Source organism: Berghia stephanieae, chromosome 2 (assembly GCF_034508935.2).
Source record: "Berghia stephanieae isolate SIO BIC M18660-M18661 chromosome 2, UCSD_Bste_1.3, whole genome shotgun sequence".
Lineage (NCBI taxonomy): Eukaryota > Metazoa > Mollusca > Gastropoda > Nudibranchia > Aeolidiidae > Berghia > Berghia stephanieae.
In genome coordinates, this window is record NC_088361.1 from 64,359,410 (window position 1) to 64,385,458 (window position 26,049).

General features: G+C 35.0%; 1 protein-coding gene across 2 annotated transcripts in view; it reads left to right on the forward strand.

Annotated features, from left to right (window-relative positions):
- LOC144965334 (uncharacterized) overlaps window positions 1–23,146 on the forward strand; it is a 49,527-nt gene extending 26,381 nt beyond the window's left edge. For both annotated transcript variants that reach the window (XM_078900573.1, XM_078900574.1), the window contains exons 6-20: window positions 52–302; window positions 748–958; window positions 1,460–1,723; window positions 4,702–4,932; window positions 6,951–7,214; window positions 9,194–9,364; window positions 9,694–9,782; window positions 12,156–12,296; window positions 13,141–13,350; window positions 13,755–14,352; window positions 14,818–15,054; window positions 16,841–17,071; window positions 18,538–18,669; window positions 19,230–19,442; window positions 20,580–23,146. In XM_078900573.1, coding sequence (XP_078756699.1) covers window positions 52–302; window positions 748–958; window positions 1,460–1,723; window positions 4,702–4,932; window positions 6,951–7,214; window positions 9,194–9,364; window positions 9,694–9,782; window positions 12,156–12,296; window positions 13,141–13,350; window positions 13,755–14,352; window positions 14,818–15,054; window positions 16,841–17,071; window positions 18,538–18,669; window positions 19,230–19,442; window positions 20,580–20,705 — 3,369 coding nt within the window. In that variant the 3' untranslated portion in view covers window positions 20,706–23,146. The remainder of the gene's footprint in view (window positions 1–51; window positions 303–747; window positions 959–1,459; window positions 1,724–4,701; window positions 4,933–6,950; window positions 7,215–9,193; window positions 9,365–9,693; window positions 9,783–12,155; window positions 12,297–13,140; window positions 13,351–13,754; window positions 14,353–14,817; window positions 15,055–16,840; window positions 17,072–18,537; window positions 18,670–19,229; window positions 19,443–20,579) is intronic.
- Window positions 23,147–26,049: the final 2,903 nt, after the last annotated feature.

Consider the following 26,049-nt stretch of genomic DNA (forward strand, 5'->3'; position numbering starts at 1 on the left):
ATTGGTATTATTTAAACATCATTATAAACATTTTAAACCTATTCCCAACAGGTGTATGAGTATGACGACTTCTACTTCCTGACAGACCCAGAACAGCTCATATACAGTCACTGGGCCCACAAGTCTGAGTGGCAGCTGTTGCATGCACCGGTCACCCTGGAAGATTTTGAGAACCTGCCCCTGGTCAAGTCATACTTTTTTAAATGTGGCATGTTCTTCATCTCCCATCACAATGGTGTAGTTGACGTTAGAAAAGGTCGCCTGGCACTAACCTTGGGATTCTGCAAACCCACTAACTTTACGTAAGATGATAGTTCTTAATGCACAGTTGTTCTATTTTTAAAATGATTCTACAGACATTTGATTCCTTTTCCATTCAACATCCTCATCAAATTGTATTCACTTTTATATATTGTGATTGCAAATAGTAGAGTTTGTGAAAAATGTATTGGAGCTTTACACAAAAGGTGATAATTATTAGAATAAAACAGAAAGTTGGATTTGGAGAGCTTCTGGAAAACTTCACACTTATAAGAATGAGTTAGCCATATCATTACATACCGGAGTTCTGAGTTTGACATTAATAGCCATAAAACATTAACCTAAATATATCAGCATTTGGATATGAGCAAATTCAACATACCATTTTAAGCAGGTTACAGAGAGCAGATCTCTTGTGTGCTTTTTTGTGACAGATCAAAAGGGTCCACTTATGTCTTAAACTCTTTTCTCTTTTACATTGCACAGGTATAAGATTACTTTTGCAGACACTGGAGAAGAGGTTTATCAAGGAGAGAAACTGAAGAATTTTGCCTTACAACACCAGGGCCAGAACCAAACAACTACTTTCATCTTCAGGGCTCCGAGAGCTGGCCAGTACTATTTCACCATCTTTGGACAGCTGCTCACTGGAGAGCTGGGTGTTAAGAACATTTACACGGCTTCTGCTGAGTATAAAGTGAGTTAGGGTTAAGTGAGGAACAAAAATCACATAAAACGCAATAGGAATTTAACACCATTTTTGATAAAGGAACAGTATTTAAATAAGAAGTTTTGCTTTGTTTTTTAATATATTTTCTTTTTCTTTTTTTCCTTTTTTTTTTTCTTCAAACATGTTGTTTTATTTTATATAAAAAATAGTTTTGGATTTTATTTTAACTGTTAAGCCAAGGTATTGATGTAAATAAGCAAGTATATTTCCAAAGCTTTTCTAAAAACAAACCCGCCAATGATAAAAAATTTGTGTTATGAATCACAGTTATAATCAGTTTCGATCAATCAAATAGTAATTTCTGATATATAAAGTTACTGGATTTTTTTTTTTTACTTTTTTGACCTACTAACTACTGAAGATTTTAAAAAATTATTTTAAAACATTTCAACTGTGTTGTATTTTTAGAAAAGGTTATACTTATGTGCAGTTAACTAAATCAAGCTATACTTACATTGACATCCACAGCTGATTGTCGAGACCCCATCCAGTGACTCAGCACCTCTGCCTGCTTGTTCCGACAGCAGCTGGGGACCAGGAGTAGCTGTTGACCAGCTTGGCTTGGTTGCCACTCCAGCTGATGGTATTGTCACCACTAGTGATGGTCACGTCAATCTGGAGTTTGCCAAGACTAAACCTGCCTTTGTGCATTGCAAGCTCAGGAGGAATGGCATGAAGGATGAAGACTTAGACAAGTACATCAATGAGCAGGACGAGGGCGACATTATCAGGGTCTGTTGAATTATGTTGAATTATAAAAAGAAATCTTAATATGATAATATGTATTGTCAGGGCTGAGAATCTTCCTCCTAAAGGCGGATTTCCGCCTAAATGGTAGTTTATCTCCGCCCATCCCATCACATTTCCTCCTTTTTCAAATTTGCCGTGTCAAACATTTTCCTCAAAACCACAAAATCACCATTATGTCTTATGTCATATTTTGACACCTGTGCTCAGTCTCGTGAAATTTGGTGACGGTCCCGTTTTTATGACGTTGAGCCAGACAGTATGGCACCAAATGTCACAATTGACACAGAAGACCAGTAGTGTTCTTTGATTAGTTAGTTGATGGTGGAAGGGGATGGACAAATGGGTCTGGATTTTTTTCCCCTGGTGTAGGTACCTATTGCCTTTTTAATCTCTCTCTCTCTCTTCTCTCTCTCTCTCTCTCTCTCTCTCTCTCTCTCTCTCTCTCTCTCTCTTCTCTCTCTCTTCTCTTTCTCTCTCTCTCTCTCTCTTTCTCTCTCTCTCTCTCTCTCTCTCTCTCTCTCTCTCTCTCTCTCTCTCTCTCTCTCTCTCTCTCTCTCTCTCTCTCTCTCTCTCTTTCTCTCTCTCTCTTTTTTTTTTCCCCTTTGCCTTTCATTCTATTTCTCTTTTCTTCTTTATTATATTTTGTGGATATAGAATTCAAAAGGTCAATACATAAGTTATTCTGGTAAAGAAGTCTCTCCTCCCCCCCCCCCCCCCCCCCCCCCCACTCCTACCTCTCTCTCTTTCTTTCGCAACTATCCATTAAATCATCTGGTATATAGAGATGATATATTAGAACAAAGCAATGGTGGTTGGCTTAGTTTAATCTTTTTTCTTTTTACCTTTGGACTATGGCTTTAAATTTGAGAGATTCTTGGGTTGTATTTATAAGCTGAATAACTACTAGGTTTCTTTGCTTGTGTTTGATCGATAGACCGAGCAATTTTCCTCCTTTTTGACAAATTGCTATTATCATCACTGAATAAAAAAACACTCACCAAAACCACTACATCAACATCTCTACCACCGCTACTATTACAATCACCACCACATCATTATCCCTTCCACAACTACTACTACAAATAGCACCACATCATCCCTACCACCACTACTACTACAACCACCATCATATCATCATCCCCACCACCACTACTACTACAATCACCACCACATCATCATCCCTACCACCACTACCACATCACCCCTACCACCACATCATCCCTAGCACCACTACCACAACTACCACCACATCATCATTCCTACTACAACCACCACCACATCATCAACCCTACTACCACTACTTCAAACACCACCACATCATCATCCCTACCACCACTACTATTACCACCACCATCACACCATCATCCCTACCACCACTACTACTACAAATAGCACCACATCATCCCTACCACCACTACTACTACAACCACCATCATATCATCATCCCCACCACCACTACTACTACAACCACCACCACACCACCATCCCTACCATCTCTACTACTACAACCACCACCACACCATCAACCCTACTACCACTACTACAACCACCACCTCATCATCATCCCTACCACTACTACAACTACAACCGCCATCCCTACCACCACCACCAAACCATCATCCTTACCACCACTACTATACAACCACCACAACATCATCCCTACCACCACTACTACTACAACTACCACCACATCATCATTCCTACCATAGCTACTAAAACCACCACCACACAATCATCCATACTACTACTACAATCACAACCTCATCATCCCTACCACTGTTATTACTATAACCACCACCACATCATCATCCCTGCTACAACCACCGAATGTTGTAATTACACTTTCAACTTTTGAAATTCCACGAGGTGTGTCAGAAATTGCTGCAAGACAAATTTTGGATCGCATCTCACTAAATTTTAGTGAAATTCAAATTTATAGGTTATGGTCGCATGAATGGGTCATGATCTTCACGATGAAAAATTTCCTCCTTTTTTGTGACCAGTCATTCTCACCCCTGATTGTGATTGTTAAAAGTTTTCATATGCGATTTAAGATATTGCCCAGACAAATAAAAGGTTTTGTTTATGTTTGTGTTTTTATTTAAACATTTTTTTTTTTTTTCTTTCTTTCTTTCTTTCTTTCTTTCTTTCTTTCTTTCTTTCTTTCTTTCTTTCTTTATAGCATTCTTACACTTAAATAGTTCCTTTCAATTGTGTCTTATTGATTAAAATTTGTAGTCATAAAAAATAACTTATGCCTTTTAGACTCAGTGGAAAAGTGGTATTCCTGGCTCTTAATGTAATGCAACCATGGCTTAAAGCTGTGTCTCTCATCACTCAAATACATCATGAAGGTTTTGTCATAGAACAATATCAATTTTTAAAAGTTTATAGACACATTTGAAGAAGGAATCCGTGATTTGAATTGGGATCAGGTGGTTGAATCTATAGAGTTGGATCAGAATATTTTTCTGATTTTGTAAGACAGATATGAGTGTCCTTTTCAGATATTTACTGACAATTGTTGGTTTCGTCATGCTTTCGAAACCATGTTAGATTCAGGCTCCATGGACCTCACTTATTATTTTAATGTGTCTTTACCCACTATAGGGGTCCCGATAGCTCAGTTGGTAGAGCATTCGCTTCACACGCAAAGGGACCAAGATCGATCCCGGGTGCAGTCGAGATTTTTTCTGGCCACCCAGCAGTGAATGGGTAGCTGAGTCTGTTAGATTTGGCAGAAACTATTTTGTGATAGACCAGCTTCCTATCCAAAGGATAGCAAGCAATTGCTATTGTCCATTTCACACCATAGAAACCGGGATAAACTCCGGCTCCATGGGACCAATGGTTCTGAAGGACTCTTTTTTTTTTTACCCGACTATATGTATCTTTGGTATTTGAGACATGCGATAATGCTTTTTATAAAAATTCAAATGTATGTTTGATGTTTATTCCAGGTGACAGCTGACTTGCCCAGTCAAGGTGAGTATGGCATTGAAGTGTACGGCAATGATCCAGCCAAGGATGGAGACACCTACACTCATATTTGCCAGTACTACATCCACTATGCACCTCCATATGAACAGCAGGATGCCTTCTATCAGGAATCTCCAGAAAGGAGAGGTCTGGCTCCTGGACAACAGGCAACTACAGCTGGGCAGAGACCTTACAATGCTGATTCCACAGGGGTCAGTATATGTGCTATAAGTGCCCCCCCCCCCCCCCCAAAGAAAACCAAAAAATAAAAACAATTGAACACATAGGGATACTGTTTCACCATAAATTTCAACACAGTATTAAAAGCAAATAAACTATTGCATCATTATCTGAGCTCTTATTAATTCAGTCAGTCAAAGGGCAAGGTATAACATAATACAATTTTTAATTAACGGACATATTAGTTCATTTAAAGGCACAGGATGGTTCATTCTTGTTCATCTCAATAGGGAAATTGATATCTTTGAATTTTTTTGGAAAGAAAAAAAATCTTGCAATGTACTGAATGAAGATCTGAAATCGTTCCAATTAACCAGCATGTGTTCTGATTAACCAGTAGAGACTATATAGCAAAAATTCTCTCTTGACATATTGATCTGATTAAGCGTCTGTTTTGATAAAGCGGCATGTCAATAAAATTACCAACTTCAATTATATAATAATTAAAATAAATGAATGCGAGGCTCGAACCCAGGAACCAGAATGATAATAATATAAATAATAATGACGATAATAATAATAATAATAATAATAATAATAATAATAATAATAATAATAATAATAATGATAATAGAAATAACAAAGATTGTAATAATAATAATAATAATAATAATAATAATAATAATAATAATAATTCATCCTAAAAAAAAGCAAATTTCTGTACAGATTTGTGTCTATTAAAGAATAGGTAGTGCATACATGTGAGTTAAAAAGACTGTGAATTTACAAAGATAAAAGTATAGACAAATTAAATAAATAATGTAACGATAAGAACTTTGTGTCATGTAATATGAAATTAAGATGACGCTGTGTTTTGTACTTTATATTAATTATCCATGAGTCGATTTCATTTTAAAGTATACTTCAGTTTACTTTGAATCACACATTTGTTCTCCTCAGTATTTTCATGGTACGGTGAACCAGATTCTTAAAACCGAAATTTAAAGTCAAAATGATCAGAATTTTGTATTTTGCAATTTAAGAAACTTCAATCAATTCTTTGTAATAAATTCCTGCTGATTCAACTCGAAATTAATTTAAGGTTTTAATTAATTTAATTCTAGTCTCTGAATTAAATTTTCAATGCATGGTTCTTACCAATGTAATGCCAGATCCAGGCATATAGAAAATATTACCAGATCAAATTCATCCAATTGCAGTTGTTTTTTGCTTTTTTAACTACTTGTTTTGTCCTTCAAATATACAGCTGTGAAAGCAATTATTCTTTTTCAACTCAGACTTGTAGAAGAGTGGGGGTGAAGATGACATTAATCAAATTTATCAAAACTTTTCATAGATTGTTACTTGTTTACTTTTCACCTGCATATTACCTTCCTTACAAAAAGCAGCAACTGCACGACACACCCTTATCAAAATGAGAATTTGACGCCAATATATTTTTGTTAAATATGTTTTGTTATGATAATGAATTATCAGACAAGAATGGCTATGATGTTTAGAGTTTGTTTTCTTATGGAATGGATGGTAATTATAATGATAATAGATATTACAACAATAGAATTTTCCAAAGAAAACCTCTCGTTTATAGAAGGTTTTCTATCCAAAATGTCTCATTTCTATTTTTTGCTCATCAATTATTCTCTATTTTCGTTTATGGAAGATTTTATCAGCAACTGTTGGTTCCATTTGCTGTTCAGCATGTTGTAAAAAGGTCTGACTGAATTCTTATAATTAGTATGGAATAATGTTTTTGTTTTTTTTTAAATTTAGGATTTCCGTTGTTTTTTGTTGGGATTTTTTTTTTTGCTGGAAAAAGTGTGTGGGGGTGGGGGTGGGGGGGGGGGTTGTTTTGAATGAGCACTTTTTTAAAATTTGTTTTTTTATTTATTTATTTTTTAGATATTACTGACCTTATTTTTCTTGAAATTGATATTTTAAAATGTGCATTTCAATATTACTCTTCTAATTGATAGTGTTTTTGTTACTGGTACAAAATGCGACATTTCAATTTATTCATTTGTTTCAACAGCTGAACAATGCCACTGCCAACCTAAATCTGGGCAGTAATGGTTACGATGATGATGATCTTCCACCTCCTCCACCTGAGCTCCTCCAGCAACAATATCTGTATGGTACTGTGCCAGATAGCAGACAACAGAGTGTGCCCACCAATTACATTCATCCTCAGAGTCAGGGTTATGTCTCCTATGCTCCAGGAGTGGGTCAAACTGTCAGCGAGAAACCCCAGAGAGCTGAGATTGCTCATATTCCACAGAGTAGCACTCCCCTTGAGGTAAACGGGCTTGCCTGAAAACAGTTTACTAGAAAATTTTCAATTTTATGTTTGGGAAATATGTTGTGCTCGCGGATGTTTAAGAAAACGGACATTTATTTTAAAAATATAATCCTTAATTAACCTCTATAGATTTAATGTAATATGATTTTTTTAAAGAAGATGAATGCTTAAGCCTGACAAATATAAATTAAGATGTTAGATTCTAAAATTAGCTAAAAATAACTTAATGGTCTTGAAAACATATCCATCACCAGAGCATTTTAATTTAGTACCTAATTATAAGATACATTTGTAATGATAACTCATGTAAAACGCTGGGCCATGAATCAGAAGATGGCTGACACTGGAAGCCATGGCCCATAAATCCTGAACACAAACCCATGTGTTCGTGAATGGGAATTTTTCTCCTTCTATATTAAGTATACTCCAAAAATTAAACTTGAATTTGATTGATTAATACTTTAACTTGATATTTCATCTCGTGTGTGGACAGTGTGTGACCTTTTAACTAAAAAAGAAAGCTTCCCTCACCCACGTGCTGACAAGGGATTTGTTGAGAGACAAAGAGAGAGTTTTAACTACACATGTGTAGTTTGTAGAACATGCTTTCATTGTATATGAGTATAATCTTACACACACACACACACACACACACACACACACACACACACAAGCATCAATAGAGGATAATTGACTTTTAGAGCCTTTTATTCAATTCTTCATAATCCTCTGTCTGACGTTAGGTGACTGAATTCCTGTTTGCCTAGGCTTTCACAGTGATGATCGGCAATCTCATTGATTTTTAGAAATTGTAAAAACTCTTAGTTATTCTTTGTATTTTTAAACAATTGATAAAATATTAAAGTTTTAGAAATTTTGTGTTGGTATCGCACTTATTTTTATAAATCCAAAGAAGATCAATTTTTGTGACCACTAATGCGTGAACTGTTCCATTATTCTGGCCAGTTGTCATTGCCTCATTGATTTCCGGTAGGCATGTAAGACTTACTTGAGTTAAGGTACATACACCTGAGCCAGAACATGCTTTGTTGTCATAACCTTACATTTTGTTTTACTCATAGATAATTTAGACAGCCAAATCTTGCAGAGTGCATTTGGTTTATTTCAGTCATACTGTTAAAGGAAAATAACATCAATGTTTGCGGGTGGTTGGATGGGAGCATCACCCTTGAATCATATACCTATGATGTTCGCATGGGTGTACGATCCGATAGTGATGTCGTTTCTTCTTCTCTTTACTAGCCTATCCTGCTTCTTTGGTTTGTGATTGTATTTTTGACAGGGGATATTTTTTTTTCTGTAAATCTTCTGCCTGTTTGTTCTTGGTTATTTATAATTTAGCTTATATCTTTAGGTTATGATTTTGATTTACATTTGTACTATTTTTGTTAGATTGCTTGTTTTTTTGTTTCAGCGGTCTCTCGTATAACCTCATTTGTGTTGGAAGAGACCTAAAGCAATAAACAAACAAACAAAAAACATCAATGTTTTTCTTTTCAATATTATTATATTTGCTAATTGCACAATAATGTTCTATAACGCAGTATAGTTAGTTGCATGTCGAAGATGTTGTTTTGAAGATTGCAGAAAAAAGCAAAGCAAGCACAGATGCAAGATATAAATCTGAAAATAATGTACGATACTGTGCCAGACATGTAGGTAGGTGAGAAAAAAAGTGATTCCAAATAATCAGACATCAAGAGGACAAAACTTAATCTCCTGTTATTCGATATTATCCAATATATGTTTATCGCACTATCGCAATTTATTCAAAAGTGTGATTTTTAAAATATTAGGTTAGTGGAAACTGAAAAGCAGTCTCTTGCAATAAGCTCTTGTAGCAAAATGGCATGTTTCTGGGATCCAGCTTCTGGCAATGGCTCATTTGTAGCAATATAGAATAAGATTTGATAAACATTTAAGTCACCAGTTCTTGATAATGTCATATTGTCCAGGTTGAGAAGAGAGCTGTAGGATCTGAGGGTCTTGAAGCCCCTGCCAGCTTCCAGTTGCAGAAGGTATCTGAGGAAGCAGAGCCTGCCCCTATGCCCTCCAGCCAACAGAAACCTACCCTTGAGGCAATAGACAGGCATGTCTTGCAGTCTGTGGATGACCACGCTATTCAGGTAAGATTTCATATGAAGCAAACACAAGAGTTTTTTGAAGACAAAATCTGAACCCAATCAAAACTTTTTCCTTTTCTTTAAAAAAAATAAATATTTTTACATATTCATAACTGAAATCATACTTTCAAAAAATCAAAATGCTTGGCGGCATTTTTCTTTCCAAGAGAAACATAAAAATTGAGTTGTTTTCTAATTTAAGATACCGTATAATATTTTTTAGAACACAGGAGATGGGGTTGGGTTGCATCAGCTTTTTTTTTTAGCACTTAAACTTAATGCAATTGTCAATACATTTTTGCCTGATAAACTTTTTTCCTTCTGTCACCCAGGTATCCAAATCAGAGCACAACAATTTCAGAGATTTAGTGTGGGATTTGATCTATGCCAAGAACATCACAAATGAACTGGAGAAAGTTAGGTGAGTTGGTGTGAAGGGTTTTTCATACTAGTTGTACCACATATTGGTCTGTTTTCTCTCCTCATTTAAAGAGAATAACTGACATGAGAGAGTTTCGGTTTGTGGAAAGGGGCAGGGGTATTTTTTTCTTTCTTTTGGTTTGTATAGTTTGTTTTGCTTTGGTTTTTTATATTCCGTGTCCCGTTTAATATATTTTTTTCTGCTGTTATACTTTCTTTCTATCCTTTGTTATATAACAAAGGTAATTTTTGGAATAAAGAATGAATGGATGATATTTTTTCTTCTTCTTCTTTTTATTTTTCGGAATTGGAGCAAGATCAATTCATGAGAAGTGAAACCTAAATTGCTTTCAAAATAATGTTTAAAATAATCTAGTTTGTCAACAAGTAGGTAGTCAAACTATTGTACTTTCAATTTGTGCTTTGTGTAATACAACTGAAATTTCAGTTGAAAATTTAAAAAATAAAATTATTTGAATATATATAATTGTGAAAAAAAAAATTATACATGTTTTTTTTTTTTATCCCCAACAATTGAAAAAGACCTTTTATATATTTTTAAAAATTGAATTGGATTGTATTTTTAAAAATTAGATTGGGAAGCGTGTACAATGTAATTGTGTTTAATTGAAATTAACAGAAAATGTTTTTAGTATGGCTAGGGCTATTGGTCAGTACTGACCCCCAGACGCTAGTACCTGCGTGTCAGTGCTGACGAACAGGCGCCAGCACCTGGGGGTCAGCACTGACCAATAACCTGGTGTTATTGGTCAGTATTGAACAACAGGTGCCGCCGCCCACAGACAGCCTCTCTTCGGTCTGTGCCACCGCCCGCCATTAATCAGCACTGACGAACATCGGGCCTGTTCGTCAGTGCAGACAAAGACCTCTTCGCACGCATTCGTCACTTCCTAAAGTAAAAAAAAAACAAAAAAACAATTAAAATCCCAGGCTTTCAAGGCCAACTTATCCGATGACACTAAGCAACACGTGGTCACTTAGATAAATTTGATGTCTAACGCGTTAGATCGTGGCCTTCGTAAAGTTATGGCCTGATACTTACCAAAAAATGACGTCAAACTGCCAGTCTTTTGCCATAAAAGAAAACAAATCGTGAGTCGTATTCAGTAGTTCAACCAACGAAATAACTTGTTTCCTTGAGCTCTACTAACAACTCACTAACTGGTGCAAAAACCAAATAATGACGTCAAACTGCCGGTCCTTTTGGATTTCAGTATCAGGCTATAACATAACGATGGCTACGGTTAGATGCCGTTGGGGCAATGGTATGACTGTCGTTTCAAGCCACCATACGATTCTTTTTTATTTTATGTTGTCTTTGTGTGTATGTGTTTTTGTTTTTCTTTTTTTTTTTTCGTATATTTTCGTTATTGCTTAAATTAAAGAAAAATAGAGGAAACGTGTTATAATATAATATTTCTTGTTACGATTCTTTTATAATACATTGTCCATTCTATTGATGAGGTTTTTAAAAAAATGTATTTGTTTTGTTTTTGTTTTTTGTCATGCAAAAAAAAAAATAATAATAACGGAAAGGAGGAGAAACCTGATAACGAATAGATAATTCCATTTTTTTTTTTTTTTTTTTGAGGGGGGGGGGGGCAGCGTGGCTCAGCGCTACGGTCTTTGCTTCGTACCCGAAAGGTACCGAGTTCGATTGCTTCTTTCTTTATAAAAAGAACATTACTTTCCTCCTCATGCCTTTTGATGGCATCAGTTAAAGCCTTCAAGGAGGCAAATTTGTTGCCGACAGCGAGTTCCATAATTTGTAGCTTTCTCCTGTCTCAGTGAGATTCGAGCAAGCCGAATTTCAAATGACGGAATGAAAAAAGACGAGACAATGAAAGAGCTTCACTTTCAGTTCTGACGTCACGCATCAGTGAGCATGCGCGTTGGAGGAACCGAAATATAAGGTTGCCAGTTTGGCGTTTCAACATCAAATTTGGTATTTTTCTCAGGATTGAACAATATCATTTGTTTAATTAATTGATAAATTTATTAAACAAATCTCACGTAAACCGATAAAAAAAAAGGTGAAACCAAGGGACTTCCTTGCGACTAGTATGGGACAGGAAATGCGGATTTATTTGTCGTAGAGCAAGTTATTTCAAAAAATGGCATTTTTCCATAATTTTGGCACCGTCAGTACAGGCGCCAGTGCTGACCCCCAGACGCTGGTGCCTGTTCGTCAGTACTGACCCCCAGATGCTAGCGTCTGGGGGTCAGTACTGACGAATAGTCACTCCGTTTTAGTATTTCTTAGCTGCTTTGCTGTTCAATGTTGTTTAAAGAATACTTTTGTTATTAGAGTTCTTATTTAAAACGTTTGACCTATTTTATTATTAAATTTCAGAGTAATTTTCCGTTGGTTGGCAACCAAGAACCTGAAAGAGATGAACTTCGATAACGTTGAGAAAGGCAGTCCTGAGGAGGTTCTCATGGGTCTGAAGACTGGCAAGACCACTTATGCTATGGTCTTTGATACCATGTGCATGTAAGAATTGAATGCATGAGTAAAATAATAGGATATAGATCAATCCACAATTTAGTTCTTGGGAAAAAGTAAAACGTAACACTACGTCTCTTATCAAGGTTGACAATTTTCTGTATATTTACGAAATTTCAGTATGTTATAAGCTCTCGGTATATTTTCAAGTCACCTGCTAAATGGGAAAAAAGTAACTATATAATGTCCTTTTACTGGAGTTAAGCACTCAGAAAGGGCTCACCAATGTGTTTGCTTAAAAGTTCAGTAAATTTTTGCCTCTCAAATTGGCAACCCTGGTCTCGATAGACTGACTTTGAAAATGAAGCTATTCTGCTTGTAAATTAAATTGAATTGAACTTTTATATAGCGCAATATCCACTATACATGCTCAAAGCGCTGTACAAGGGGTCCCTGGCCTACAGCAACATTTAACATTTAGGACAGGACATGACGCCTGTCAGGCGATATTTCAATTTTTTCGGACAGAGAAAATGCTGTTAACGGCCCTTAATTTTAAGTTATCAGATTAATTAATTCATGTCTTTGACACTTTTTGCATGCAAAAACTTTAGTGTAGCAATTGATGAATTAGATGTCATAATGTAGGTATAATTATCAAGCCTAATTTCATAGCTCTCATAAATCATATTTTTGTATTTCAAATATGTCAGTTTTGTTATTTGACAAGAAAGCATCAATCCATTAAACTGGCTCAAAGTTTTATCAAGAGTACTTCCGGTTAGCATCCTCTATGGTCATTTTACTTTTGTGAGTTTTATTTTATTGTATTAAATATTTTATTCGAAGGATTTTCACATCACTTGAATTTTTACCTCCTCATGTTGATTAGCTATGCTGGTCTCCACTCCAAGATCATCAGTGGCTACGCTAAGGGTGCTGATTATAGACCTGGTCTCCACTTCACTCCTGGTACCAACCAACATTCATGGAATGCCATCTATATCTATGGCACCTGGTGTCTCATTGATGCTCATTGGGCTGCCAGACGTATCATTGGCAAACAAGCTTCTACTGAGGACTTCCACTACCAACTAGATGAGTTAGTGACAGTTTCCTTTTCATCCTAATTTCTTTTGATTTATTATCTTCTTTTTTTCAATATCAAACACAAAGTAGTTTCTAAAATCAGTCTCATAGTTTTTATTTGTTCTATTTGAGAGTAAAAATTTGCCATTTGTTGTCGACAATATTTGTTACGTCAATCTAATGCAAACACCTTTATTTTCACAAATGATATAATTTGAATCATCTCAATTTTAGAGGTATTATAAAATCATCTCATTTTAAACGTTAGATTTACCTCGTTTTTAAAGAAAAATTAATCATCTTGATTTAAGAAGACCTGAGTGTAAGATTTATTGAACCATTTTGTTTTAAGGGAAATCAATGAAATAGCTCAAAATAAGATTTTTAGCAAAGTCTTGATTTGTCTTTTTCCTCCAGATATTTCTTTTTACCAGACCCCCACCAGCTTATTTACACCCACTTTCCTGATGACCCACAGTGGCAGTTGCTGGAAAGGTGTGTCACCCTCCCAGAATTTGAGGCCATGCCTCACATGAAGCCACAGTTTTTCAAGTATGGCTTGGAATTTGTCACCCACCGCACAGGGGTCATTCACAGCAGAGGAGATCTCCACATTCGTCTCCGTTATCCAGTGGATAGAATTGCTGTTGCCTTCAACTTCACTATTCAATTTGAAGATGGCAATGAAGAATACAATGGTGTGAAACTCAACAGATATGGCTTGCAGGAAAGCTCAGGTCGCATTGCCTCCTTCTCTCTCCGTCTCCCAGTCCAAGGATCATACATTTTATACATCTATGCCAAAGAAGACACAGTTGAAAACAAAGACAATGTTTATGCCCAAGTCTGCGAATACAAGATTGAACAAGAAGTTGTCTCATCACCTGCTCCTGAGCCATACCCACCCTGTTCTTACCTCAACTGGGGTGCTGGCTCTGCTTTCTACAGGTACAATTTGAGCACCTATCAACAGACAGCCACCATGAACACCAGGGAAGGAAAAGTAGAATTACAGGTATGAAATATAATCTCTTTTTATGTTCAGTTAAACTCAATAAGCAAATAAATAATTATTCTTCCTCATTCATTACTTGTGGGAAAAGACCTTAATTCAAAAATATTTTAGTATTGTTTTGACTTTTTGATCACTGTTTAGAATATATTTTATTTGAAAAGTGACTCATCTTAAAGTTTGTCAAATAGAAATGGAAAATTAAAATATTTAAAAATGAGAAAAGTGGTATTGTGAAGGTATTTTACTTTGACTCCTTAAAAAAATGTATTTGTTGCTTTAAAGGAAAAAAAAAATACCAATAAGCTTGGTGAATTTTTAAATGATTTTCATACTCGAAAATAAAAATGGTAGAGATAATTCAGTATACTACAATGATAAACAAAACACTGGCAAAACATGTACGAGATTATAAATCAACATTTTTATTTTAAAATGAACTTTTATAATTTTCAATCTTCCTTGCAGGTGAAACTAGCATGCAACATGCAATTTATGGCAAAATTAAAGAGCAACAACTACAATGACAACCAACTAGAGGGCTATGTCTTGCATCGTACTGTTGGCAACACCGCTTATTTCAATGTCAGCTGTCCTGGCAGAGGAGAATATGGTTTGGAGATATATGCTAATAATCCAGAGAAAGAGGGTAGCACTCTTTACCATGTGGCTCAGTATCTTATTCTGTGTCATGAAGATGTCAAGGTTAGTATAAATATTCACGATAGAAGATTAATAGATATACATAGATAATTCATTGTTTTGGCTATTTTCGTTCAATCCTTGATCCTTTTCTAGTGCTTGACCATAAAAGCGACATCATTTGCAGTCTCATACTATTTATCATATTATATTAGCTTTGGAATGTAAGAGAGTCTTGAGGTCACTGAAAGGCTGATATTTATGAAGATGATGATGAATGATGAATTATAAATACATATGAAAACTGTAAAGGTGAGGTATAAATATCCACTTTTTTTTCTACAGCTCATGTCTTGAATTGTTGAAAAATGTAAGCAATATGCAAAGCTTAACTAAAAACCATCGTCATTATTATTATTATTATTATTGTTATTATTATAATTATTATTATTATTATTATTTTATCTTATTATATATTTGGCAAATCCGATTTTTTGTTCTACTAAGGCTCCAGATCCACCAAACCAATTGCCACCAAATCTTGCATGGTGTTTACAATTGAACTGAAGATGGTTTTTGTGTAGGCCTACCTATGAGTTTGATTTAACAATGCTTTGGTTTTATCAAAAACTCAATTATTTCGTCAAAATTTCCTCGAAAATATACACTATCATTTTTAGCATGTTGTTATGGGTTAAAATTCTGGTAAACGAGTATTAGATGGCAATTAGATACGAGTACTTGCACTGGACTGCTGATACCAGGTAGTGGCTCCTCTCATTTTTTTAATACAAACAATATCTAAACCATTTTCTGTTCTTAAAATTTTGAAAAATTCTATGTCATGTGATCGAAATATTTAATATATTTGACCAGATTGTTTGCCAACTTTTTGATGACTACTATATCTGATTACAAATAATACTCAAAATATATGATCTTTGGGGGAAAATACATTTCATAGAAAAATGATGTTTCAAAAGATTACAAAGCTCAATCAGTCCTTCGGGTAAACATAAAAATAGATAAATTAATAAATTAATTTTTTTTAAATGAAAAAATGAAAAGATTACATCTTAAAGAGCGCACTTGCTCCTTTCAAATAAATCTCCAAAAACATTTAAAAGGGTGAATCAGTTGCTAGAAAATTTGGAGAAGTCAAGCAGGGATCATTGTATTTTTAGAGGCTGTATCTCTTCTCCATGTGCTCACACACTACCCCTTTCAAACTCCAAATGATTCTCTCTTTCATTCATTCACACGCACACACACACACACACAAACAAACATACACATACAAGTGTGCAACCAAACATTACACTCGCCCATATCAATGCACAACACATTCATTCCCTCCCCCCTCCCTCTTCTATCTTCATGTACCTATTTCTGGCTTGAGAGAGTGATAGAATAGTGAACAAAATTTGACTTAAAAATGCAAAAGCCTAATTAAATTTCAGACTTTGGGACAGGCTCATCTACTACTATAAATGTTTTGAGACGCATTTTGAATGCAAAACAATATCTCTGTGCACAAGTTAATAGTGCTGTAAATAGACGTTAAAAACGTAATTATCTATAAATTAGACAACATACATCGAGTTCAAATTTTATTCATCAGCACTTGAATTTTAAATTTTATGTTGTTCAACCTATCATCCTGTTCATTGAACGGGCACCCATGCTTGCATGTGTATATATATAAAGACCTTTAAATCTCACTAATTCTTTTCATGGGTTGGCTTCCCAGTTCTCCACATTATATGTTTGAAAAGTAAATCTTTTCAAGCATTTATTTTTTTCAATCCTAAAAATATTTTAAACTCATCTTTGATCTTTCTCATTCCAGGTTGAACCACTACCAGTTTTGCCTCCTGGATACCTTGGCAAGCAGCAAAGATTTGATGAATTTGGTTTGTCAACAGTGTCCCACAACGACCCTGTCGTCCACTTAGATGTCAACACAGTCACCATCGCCCTCAACACATCAGCTGCCATGCGTGTGACTGCCAATCTGATTGCAGTAGAGGGCGATGAGGAGTTCCCAGATTTTGTCTTCTCCAACGCTATGGGATCTCAGGTAATTTAGAAATATTTTTAGACGGTCAAGTATTGATATCGTATTTGTTACAATCCTGATAGACAATTGAATATTATGATTTTAAAAAAGGAAAGAAATTGGGTGGTTGGATGGGAGCATCACCCTTGAATCATATACCTATGATGTTCGCATGGGTGTACGATCCGATAGTGATGTCGTTTCTTCTTCTCTTTACTAGCCTATCCTGCTTCTTTGGTTTGTGACTGTATTTTTGACAGGGGATATTTTTTTTCTGTAAATCTTCTGCCTGTTTGTTCTTGGTTATTTATAATTTAGCTTATGATATCTTTAGGTTATGATTTTAATTTACATTTGTACTATTTTTGTTAGATTGCTTGTTTTTTTGTTTCAGCGGTCTCTCATATAACCTCAATTGTGTTGGAAGAGACCTAAAGCAACAAACAAACAAACAAACAAAAATTTATTTTCCTGTTTGAAATGAAATAAGCATTATTTTTTGACAAAATTTTGAATGTTTGAACTACGTCCTTGATTTTTTTTACGTCCGTTTGTATCTGGTAAGTTCGCTCTCACATATCTCAAGCCTCAGCCAAACTTAAGTGGAAAAGTAACAGTCCTGCAATGTTCCATACATTTTCAAGGAAAAATGAAATATCTTGCTGTGATCTATATTCTTAGTGCTTGTTTTTGAAACTTGCAATTTGTATACATGTTATTTTGTTATTTGGCAGTGTGTTCCCAGTAGTGTACAACTTGTTGTATGAAAGATTTCTTGTAGGTGTTTGTATTTGTTTTTACTTGTTTGATGATCAGTGGTGTGTTGAATGTCCTTGTTGGCTGCAACTGAAAATGAATAGGTTGTCAGCCAGTACAGCAAATTTGTGTCAAGGTTGTTGAGATAGTTATTGTTTTGGTAGGTGATATTTTTTTTTTCCTTGTAAATCATCTCTTTGTGACGTAGTGTTTTTTTTTTTTTATTTTGAGTATATGATTTGTAAGCATTTGACTGCATTCCTCTTAGTTGTATCCTGTGCTTGTGTCTGGATGAGACTTTTAGGTGATCTCAAGCTCAGTACTTTATAAGTACTCTACATTTGTTCCCTTTTTGAACCATCCCCTTGGTTTTTATTTTAGTCATGTCTTTAAAATTGTAAATCTACAGCTTTTTTACTATCCCATTTTCTTCCTTTTTTACTTGTGCTTTAATTACCTAAATGTGCCGTAAAACCCTTAAAAACAAAATTCAAAACTGTGTTAACAATTGTGTAGTGATGTAATATTGGACGTTTACTAATCATTGTCTGCATGCAGAACCTTGGGTTTTTTGGTTGGGACAGTTGAGGAAGTGCATGTCTGATTGAATATGCGTTAATAAAAGAGAGCTGTTAATTGGATTGAGGACTTGAAGCAATCAGAAAATTATCACTGTTCCGGGCAATTTACAGTAAATTACACTCATAGTTTATTAATCTTGTCTCTTCCAGGTGTCCTTCATTGTCAACATGCCCCAAACTGGATACTTCAAACTTCAGATCTACGCCATGCCCATGTCTGATTCAAGTCAGCAACTGCCAGGTGTCTTCAACTATCTTATCAACTGCAAGGCCATCACACAGGTAGCTCAACTTTGATAATTGTATTTTTATGGGGAAAATAAACCAGTGAAATATTGGAGAATATCGCCTGGGGTATATTGTTAAAGAGATACACCATTGTATTTATAGAAACTATGGTGTAAATCTTGAAATACCTTCAACAAAATCATGAATTTCTAATCACTGCATAACACTTCACTCCCAACCAAAGAAAATATAATCTGAACAAAATTATATAACCTTGGATGCCATTAAAACATCATTCATTATCTGTAATGAAATTGTTTAAAAAGACCCCTAGAGCTAAATTGGATTCCACTGTATGAATGAATTGATTGTTTCATAATCATTGTCAATATATGCCTGTCTAAGTATTTAGGATTTTGAATTTATCATTGGTCTTTATTGAAATACTTTGCCGCTGAAGAATGTTCATAGATATAATTTCTTGTTATATGCTATATTTGATATACAATGCTGCTTTCAATCATGGTCAGTTCTTGTTTTACTTTACTGACAGTGTTGACCTCTAAAGATAGAACGATGTTGATGTCAGTCTTTATTTTTCTTCCGAACGACAGGCAGTATTCCCATTCCCCAAGCAGTATGCCCAGTGGAAAGAGGGATGCTTCATGTTCGAGCCAGGTGTGATCCCCACAAACCGTGGACCTCACGCTGACCAGATTCAGTTGGGCCAGTTGCCCCCATCGGTCAATGTCCGAGTCAATATTCCCAAGGCTGAGGCTGTTGCTATTGTGGCCGGCCAAGAGTGGACCCATTTGGAACGCATGCAGGTAAGAGATGTAGGAATGCAAGGAATGCAACTCAAATAAGAAAAGTAAAAGAGGGATTTTCTGTAGTGCATTTCTGTGATAACACCATGCTAAGCAGACAGTAATGAAATTTATATTTTATGATGTACTGGTGCCTGTTTTTTTGCATTTTTGTTCTATTTTGGGTTGTTTTTGTTTTTTATATCAGCATTTTTACAATATTCATCAATGCCAATTGCTATGTACTCATTCATCCTGGCTTCTTCTTCTTCTTCTTCTTCTTCTTCTTCTTCTTCTTCTTCTTCTTCTTCTTCTTCTTCTTCTTCTTCTTCTTTTTCTTCTTCTTCTTCTTCTTCTTCTTCTTCTTCTTCTTCTTCTTCTTCTTCTTCTTCTTCTTCTTCTTCTTCCTCTTTTTCTTATTCAACATAGTCGTTGTAATGTAGAAACCCCCCGAAGGAGGTCAACATGTTTTAAAATAGAAATGGGTGTTCCTGTGCTTTTAAGTTCAGAAAATTCTTTAAAATAAATGTTCTCTATATCTATTCTAAATCCTAATTATTTTTTTCTGTTGAAATGTAGATTCTGAAAGAGCAAATAGAATTCCCCTTTGGGCATGAAAATCTTGGCCTCTTTTGAGCTAGGCTCTACATCAGTCTACACCCTTGCTATCTCTTCCAGGCACTTGTTCCATCTGTCATTTCCATGTGGTTTTGAGTCCTTTTTCTTATATTAGACCATTTTGCTTTGCCTGGACTCTGTCTGTGGTCTTTTGCTAAGATGGCCACAATCAGAGGAATTTGTAATTAACATTTTGTGAGAGGTGATATTTTATACTTTAAAAATCAATCCTTTATAGCACATTATCATTGGATTAATACAATTTATAATTGTAAGCATTGGAATGCGAAGATTTGGCTTGTGACTAGGTTCGACATTTAGGTAATCTCTTAATAGATGTACAAATAAATTGCTCCTGATTCTACTTTGCTATTTTTAAAAACCAATTGTTTTTTTGTTGTTTTTTTTTTCTTCTTCTTTTGTCTTGTTGTTGTATGCGCAGGTTTTGGATATGAAGCTTAATTTATTTGGGTTTTTTTTTTTTTTTTTGTCATTCCATGTAATTTATCCATTCTAATATTTGACTGTTTCATTTCTCAGGGCTCTGAATGGAGTGGCGTCGTTGATGTCTCTGGAATGTATGGTCAAGGGGCCAAGGTTACTCTCAATGCTAACTTTGGTGGTGACAAGTCCAGCTACTCCACCCTGTTAGAATACACACTTTAGTGATGTTACTGTCCCTTTGTGGCAAAATATTGAATAAGGGGGTTCGTACTCTAATCTTGGAATTGGAAACGGTTTATTTATAAATAACCTATTCTTGGAAAGGTTTTGTATTAACTTTTGCTTCTACAAACTCTACCAATGGAATTTTGGTCATCCATTTTGATGATACAACTATAATGTTTATTATGATTAGCTAAGTTTACTCAATATAATTTTTTAATCTGTTATCAGATCAAATGGAAAATATTTATTATTTAATTGCAATTTTATTTTTTTCTTGAAAATTTATATGGCAAATCTAAAGTTAATTTATTCTTGGGATGAGAATAAATTTGATACATAATCAATGCAAGTGTGTTAGTGGTTTTGTTGATAATTGTGATATGTTTTTAATTAAGTTTTTTTAATTTTCATGATTAGATGTACGAACCCTGTCTGTGCTGTCATTTTCTACTAGCTTATCTTATTGCAATTTATCGATATGATTATAATAATATACCAAGATATTATATTATTATCCATCAACCTATCCATACACACATCTAGGAATTTTACAATTAATTTAGTAATATTTTGAATACATTTTCGATGCAATATTTTAGTATGAGCATTCTTCATACATCATTTTAAGACTATCTTTTACCTTTATTCTCCTTTTATAAAGATCTGTTTTGTTTATACGTATTTTTTTATTTGTCTGTTAATAAATTTTTTTTTTTTATTAGTTACTCTTTGTTTTATCATTAAAAATGTTCAAAATTTTATTTGTCAATTTTACTGTTGCTGTTGTTATTGTTAAACCAAACAACCAGAAATTTCTCGGATCAAGAATATGAAGATTGGCGGGACAAACTATTGTCTTAAAAGTATTGCTTTGTTAAAACAAATGCTGTTGAGCTGTTGATCATGACTTTCTTCCATCCAAATATATAGATATCTGTAATACAGATATTCTTTTTAAAAAATCTGTTTTTAAAATCAAAATCTACTCACAACCCCTTTTCTCTGTCATTAATACAATTTTGTCTCAACACTTAAGAAGTATTCCATATTCATTTTATATACACCTTTAAAGAATATTTCTTCTTCTCTCTTATCTCTTATTCTCTTCTCCCTCTCTCTCTTTTATTTTTTTCACGAGTTTTAACGTCGCTTTAGTGGCGATTACTCTACGCAATTGTGATTTCTATTATTTCTTTTCAATGCCAAATGTGACTTGTTTAATAACTTTTTTTTTCCATAGATTTTATATCCTCATGTTGAGATTATTAGTTAATCACCACTGCCATTTCGATAGATTTTAATAAGATTGATTGGAACTGTTTCTTAGCTTTGCATTTTAAAGATTATAATGCTTTTAGTGAAGCTTTGCCTATTCACATTTCAGATACTTTTTACCTTAAATATTTCTATTTCATATCTTCAGTTTTTTAATTCGATTCGCCTTTACTTTTTTTCCCAGTATTGTTGTTAAAAACCACTCAAGTCGAAATTAGCATTTGAACTCTGTTGGTGAATGTAAATAAGAAATAAAAAGACCCAAGCAAATAAATAAAATGCCAACGAAGACTTAATACAAATTTTGTGAATTGGCAAGATAGAAATGACAAATGGGATGGTTTATGATCTGTCTACATTAATTACATGCTGGATGGTATTTCCTCAACAAAAAGACACATACCATAATGTTAATTTTACAAAGAGTTGCTTAGGATAATGAACAAATTTGACACATTGTTAATTGGAGCCAATATATTTGCTGTTTTCCATCCTATTCTAAACAAATGTACAAAATGCTCGTTGATAGTTTGTATTGCATCTATTCGGTTCGAATCCCTGGACTGTTAAAAAAAAAAAAAAATTCTCGCAATTATGTCACAGAAAACCGTCAAAATGTTGATGGGTAAGTATTGCGGAGGGAACCCTCCAGTCGTGAAGGGACAAGTCCAGATGACAGGAACTTTAAAGACTTCCCTATTACCAACTTTACAACTCACCATCCAAAAGCTTAAATGCCATTTCCGACTCATTTGGTCCTGAAACTTTGTCTCATCCTTTGATTCACATTAAAAAAAATCAGTTTTAACAGTTACAAGTGGAGAATTTTATAACAACAATGTCGTTGTTAAAATAAGCTATTTTTAAAAATAAGTTTTTTCCCGGATATATTATTTCTACATTACCAGGTAATAATATTTTTATGATGATTGTTGTTATTACCTTTTTATGTGTGAAATCCAAATGCAACACACATAGCTCATAATATTTCTGTGTTTGACATATTGATAAAGTGACACTTTACTGTCCATGGTTTTTAAAAGCAAATGCTTGTAATGTAGTCATTAGGATCAAAGTGTAAGATGTCGTATTGTGCTTGGTCTTGTGAATCTTTCGCTTCTTCACTCTATATTTTTCTCACATTAAAAAAAGAAATACCTGAATAATTCGAGTTTGTTGATGATTTCATGTTCTTAATTATTTTGGGGGGTCTTTTGACACACTCTCTGCCTAAACCTAGCTTTTGGCTAGGATCTCATGCTATGGTGTATACATATGAGATTTGAAACGGCATTAATCTTTTAGGTGTATAGAAAGATGTGGTACAGGGGAAAATGGAGGGCAAACGAAGAATGGGGAAAACCTAGGCCTAGTTTTATATTTTAAAAAAAGATCCTATAATGGACAGAGATGAATGGAAGAGAATTTATACGATACCGTCAACAGACGAAGAAAATGGGCAGACTTTTATCATCACAGAGTGCGGGTAGCCAATGAGGACGACGCTTTTAGGTAATACGGAGTTATAGTTACACGCCGAAGCAGACCGACCGATCGACTTACCGATCACGTGTTCAATTTTTTCTCGCGTCCTCTCGTCTAATCTCGTCACACCGGAATAGAAAGAGGAGGCGGAGCTTATATGATATAACGCAATGAAAGTTCTGTCCGATTACGGGTGGGGCGATATCACCTCTCCAAAACTTACCTTATTATATGAGATCTTGAGATTCTTATCCAATCATCGATTGCTCGTTTGACAGTTTGCTTGTGAACAGTTAGGGTTAGGAGATCATCTCTTGATTTATGGGCAGGTGGCTTTGCGTAAAGGCGGTGAGTGTTGTATACATCAAAGAGTACCGCTGACCGATGGGTAAATAGTGGTTGTGTAACCCAAAAGCCCTGCCGACTCGACTGCAAGGTCTTGTATGTAATAGTTGCGTCACCATCTCAACGCTCAGGAATTAATTGGTGAGGCAGGACTCTCAGTATATATATATATTTAAAATTTTTAAAAACAAACAACGCTTTTGAATCACACGAGATACATCAGTGTGCTCGTCGCATTGAGAATTGAAAAATGAGATATACAAGAAAACCGACCGGAAAATAAAGAAACTATCATAAAATTTTTAAAAATTGAGCAATATTTTTTTCAAAATCAATCTACTAGAAAACTTTTTTTTTCTAAACCTATTTTTGTGAAACAGATAAATGTTCTCCTTTTTGCAAGCTGATTCAAACAATGTGGTTTTCAAATTTATCATATACGTAATCATTTGGAAGCTACAGAGAAATGTGTTTTTGTGTAATCCCTTTCACACACACGCGCGCGCGCGCACACACATACACACACAAACATATACAAACAATACACATCCCTGGTCATCTATTGCCTATATTATTAATGTTAATGTATACATCCCATGCTGATTGTCACCACCCGCTACCCCCCCCCCCCCCCCCCCCCCCCCAACCATTTCCACCATCCAAGTACCAGCGGCCTTTTCTCTTTGATTTCGTATCATGGTCTACCCGAAGTCTAACACCTCGGTCGTTTGTGGGCAGTGACATCTATATATTATTATGAAGTCCTAGTTTGTGGGTCAAACCCCCCTCCCCCCACCTTCCCCCGTAATCAATTTATAATTTTCTCTCCGTATAGAGCGCCACATGCACACTTATATACTATTGAATGACACTGACCTTGCCCCTCCCCTAACACATTCTTTCCTTCTCCGTTTCTTGTCAGCTGAAGCCAACAGCAAACCAAGCTAGCGGGTGGTTGGATGGGAGCATCACCCTTGAATCATATACCTATGATGTTCGCATGGGTGTACGATCCGATAGTGATGTCGTTTCTTCTTCTCTTTACTAGCCTATCCTGCCTCTTTGGTTTGTGATTGTATTTTTGACAGGGGATATTTTTTTTCTGTAAATCTTCTGCCTGTTTGTTCTTGGTTATTTATAATTTAGCTTATGATATCTTTAGGTTATGATTTTGATTTACATTTGTACTATTTTTGTTAGATTGCTTGTTTTTTTGTTTCAGCGGTCTCTCATATAACCTCAATTGTGTTGGAAGAGACCTAAAGCAACAAACAAACAAACAAACAAACCAAGCTATCCTCTATCACGCGACCTTAGATCCGATGCTGCATACCGCTTGAGGGTCTTCACTATCCAGATCTCGTTCATGGTCACGTGAGAAGGCTATATCCGTTCGGGTTCGGCGTTCGGCGTCTCGTTCGGCCCGATTTCGTTAAAAGCTTAATGTCAAAATTTGCACATCGTAAGATTGCTGGTGGAATCTTCTGTCCTTCATTTCACCCCCTTTGTCTTCCTGATTTGTTTTTTTATTTCGTACTTTTAGCAACATAACATATAATCTACAACTCTCCTCTTCTTCCTTTTTATTGGCACTGAAAAGACCTCATTATAGTAGTGCCGCAAGCACCGTAAAAACCCTATCTATGCTATCGCATATATGAGATATTAAACGGCCTTAGGCTGGACACAGAAGCAAATTGTTGTTGTGGTCTACTTGTAACAGCTCTCCGTTCTTTAATTTTTTCCTAGACCCTAGTATCGTTTATAGTTTGAATTTATTGTACTTTGTAAGCATTTGAGTATATCCTTCATAGCAGGGTCCTTTGTACTTTGATCGGACTTTTAGGTAATTTAAAAATAGACACATTGATTGATTGCTCGTGGAATATTCTCTTCCTTATTTGAACCAGTCACCATTCTCTTCCTTTTTCTCCGGTGGTTTTAAGTTCAGATCTACACATTTTCCCGATCATCTCCCTTTTTACTGGCGCTGAAAGGACCTAAAAGAGCATTAAACCCCTTAAAAAAAAAAACACATAAATCCCTAGGTCTAAAACTTTTGACCATCCTATACTATCAGCTTCCTTTTAAAAAAAAAAAAATCAAAATACGCCAGAATATCTATCTAGATTTCATTTAAGTAAAAAATCTATCTTAGTTTATTTTCCGTCTATATTTTTAGAGCACTAGTTCGGAGACCAATTCCAGCCAAATTGGCTTTAATCATAATGACAAC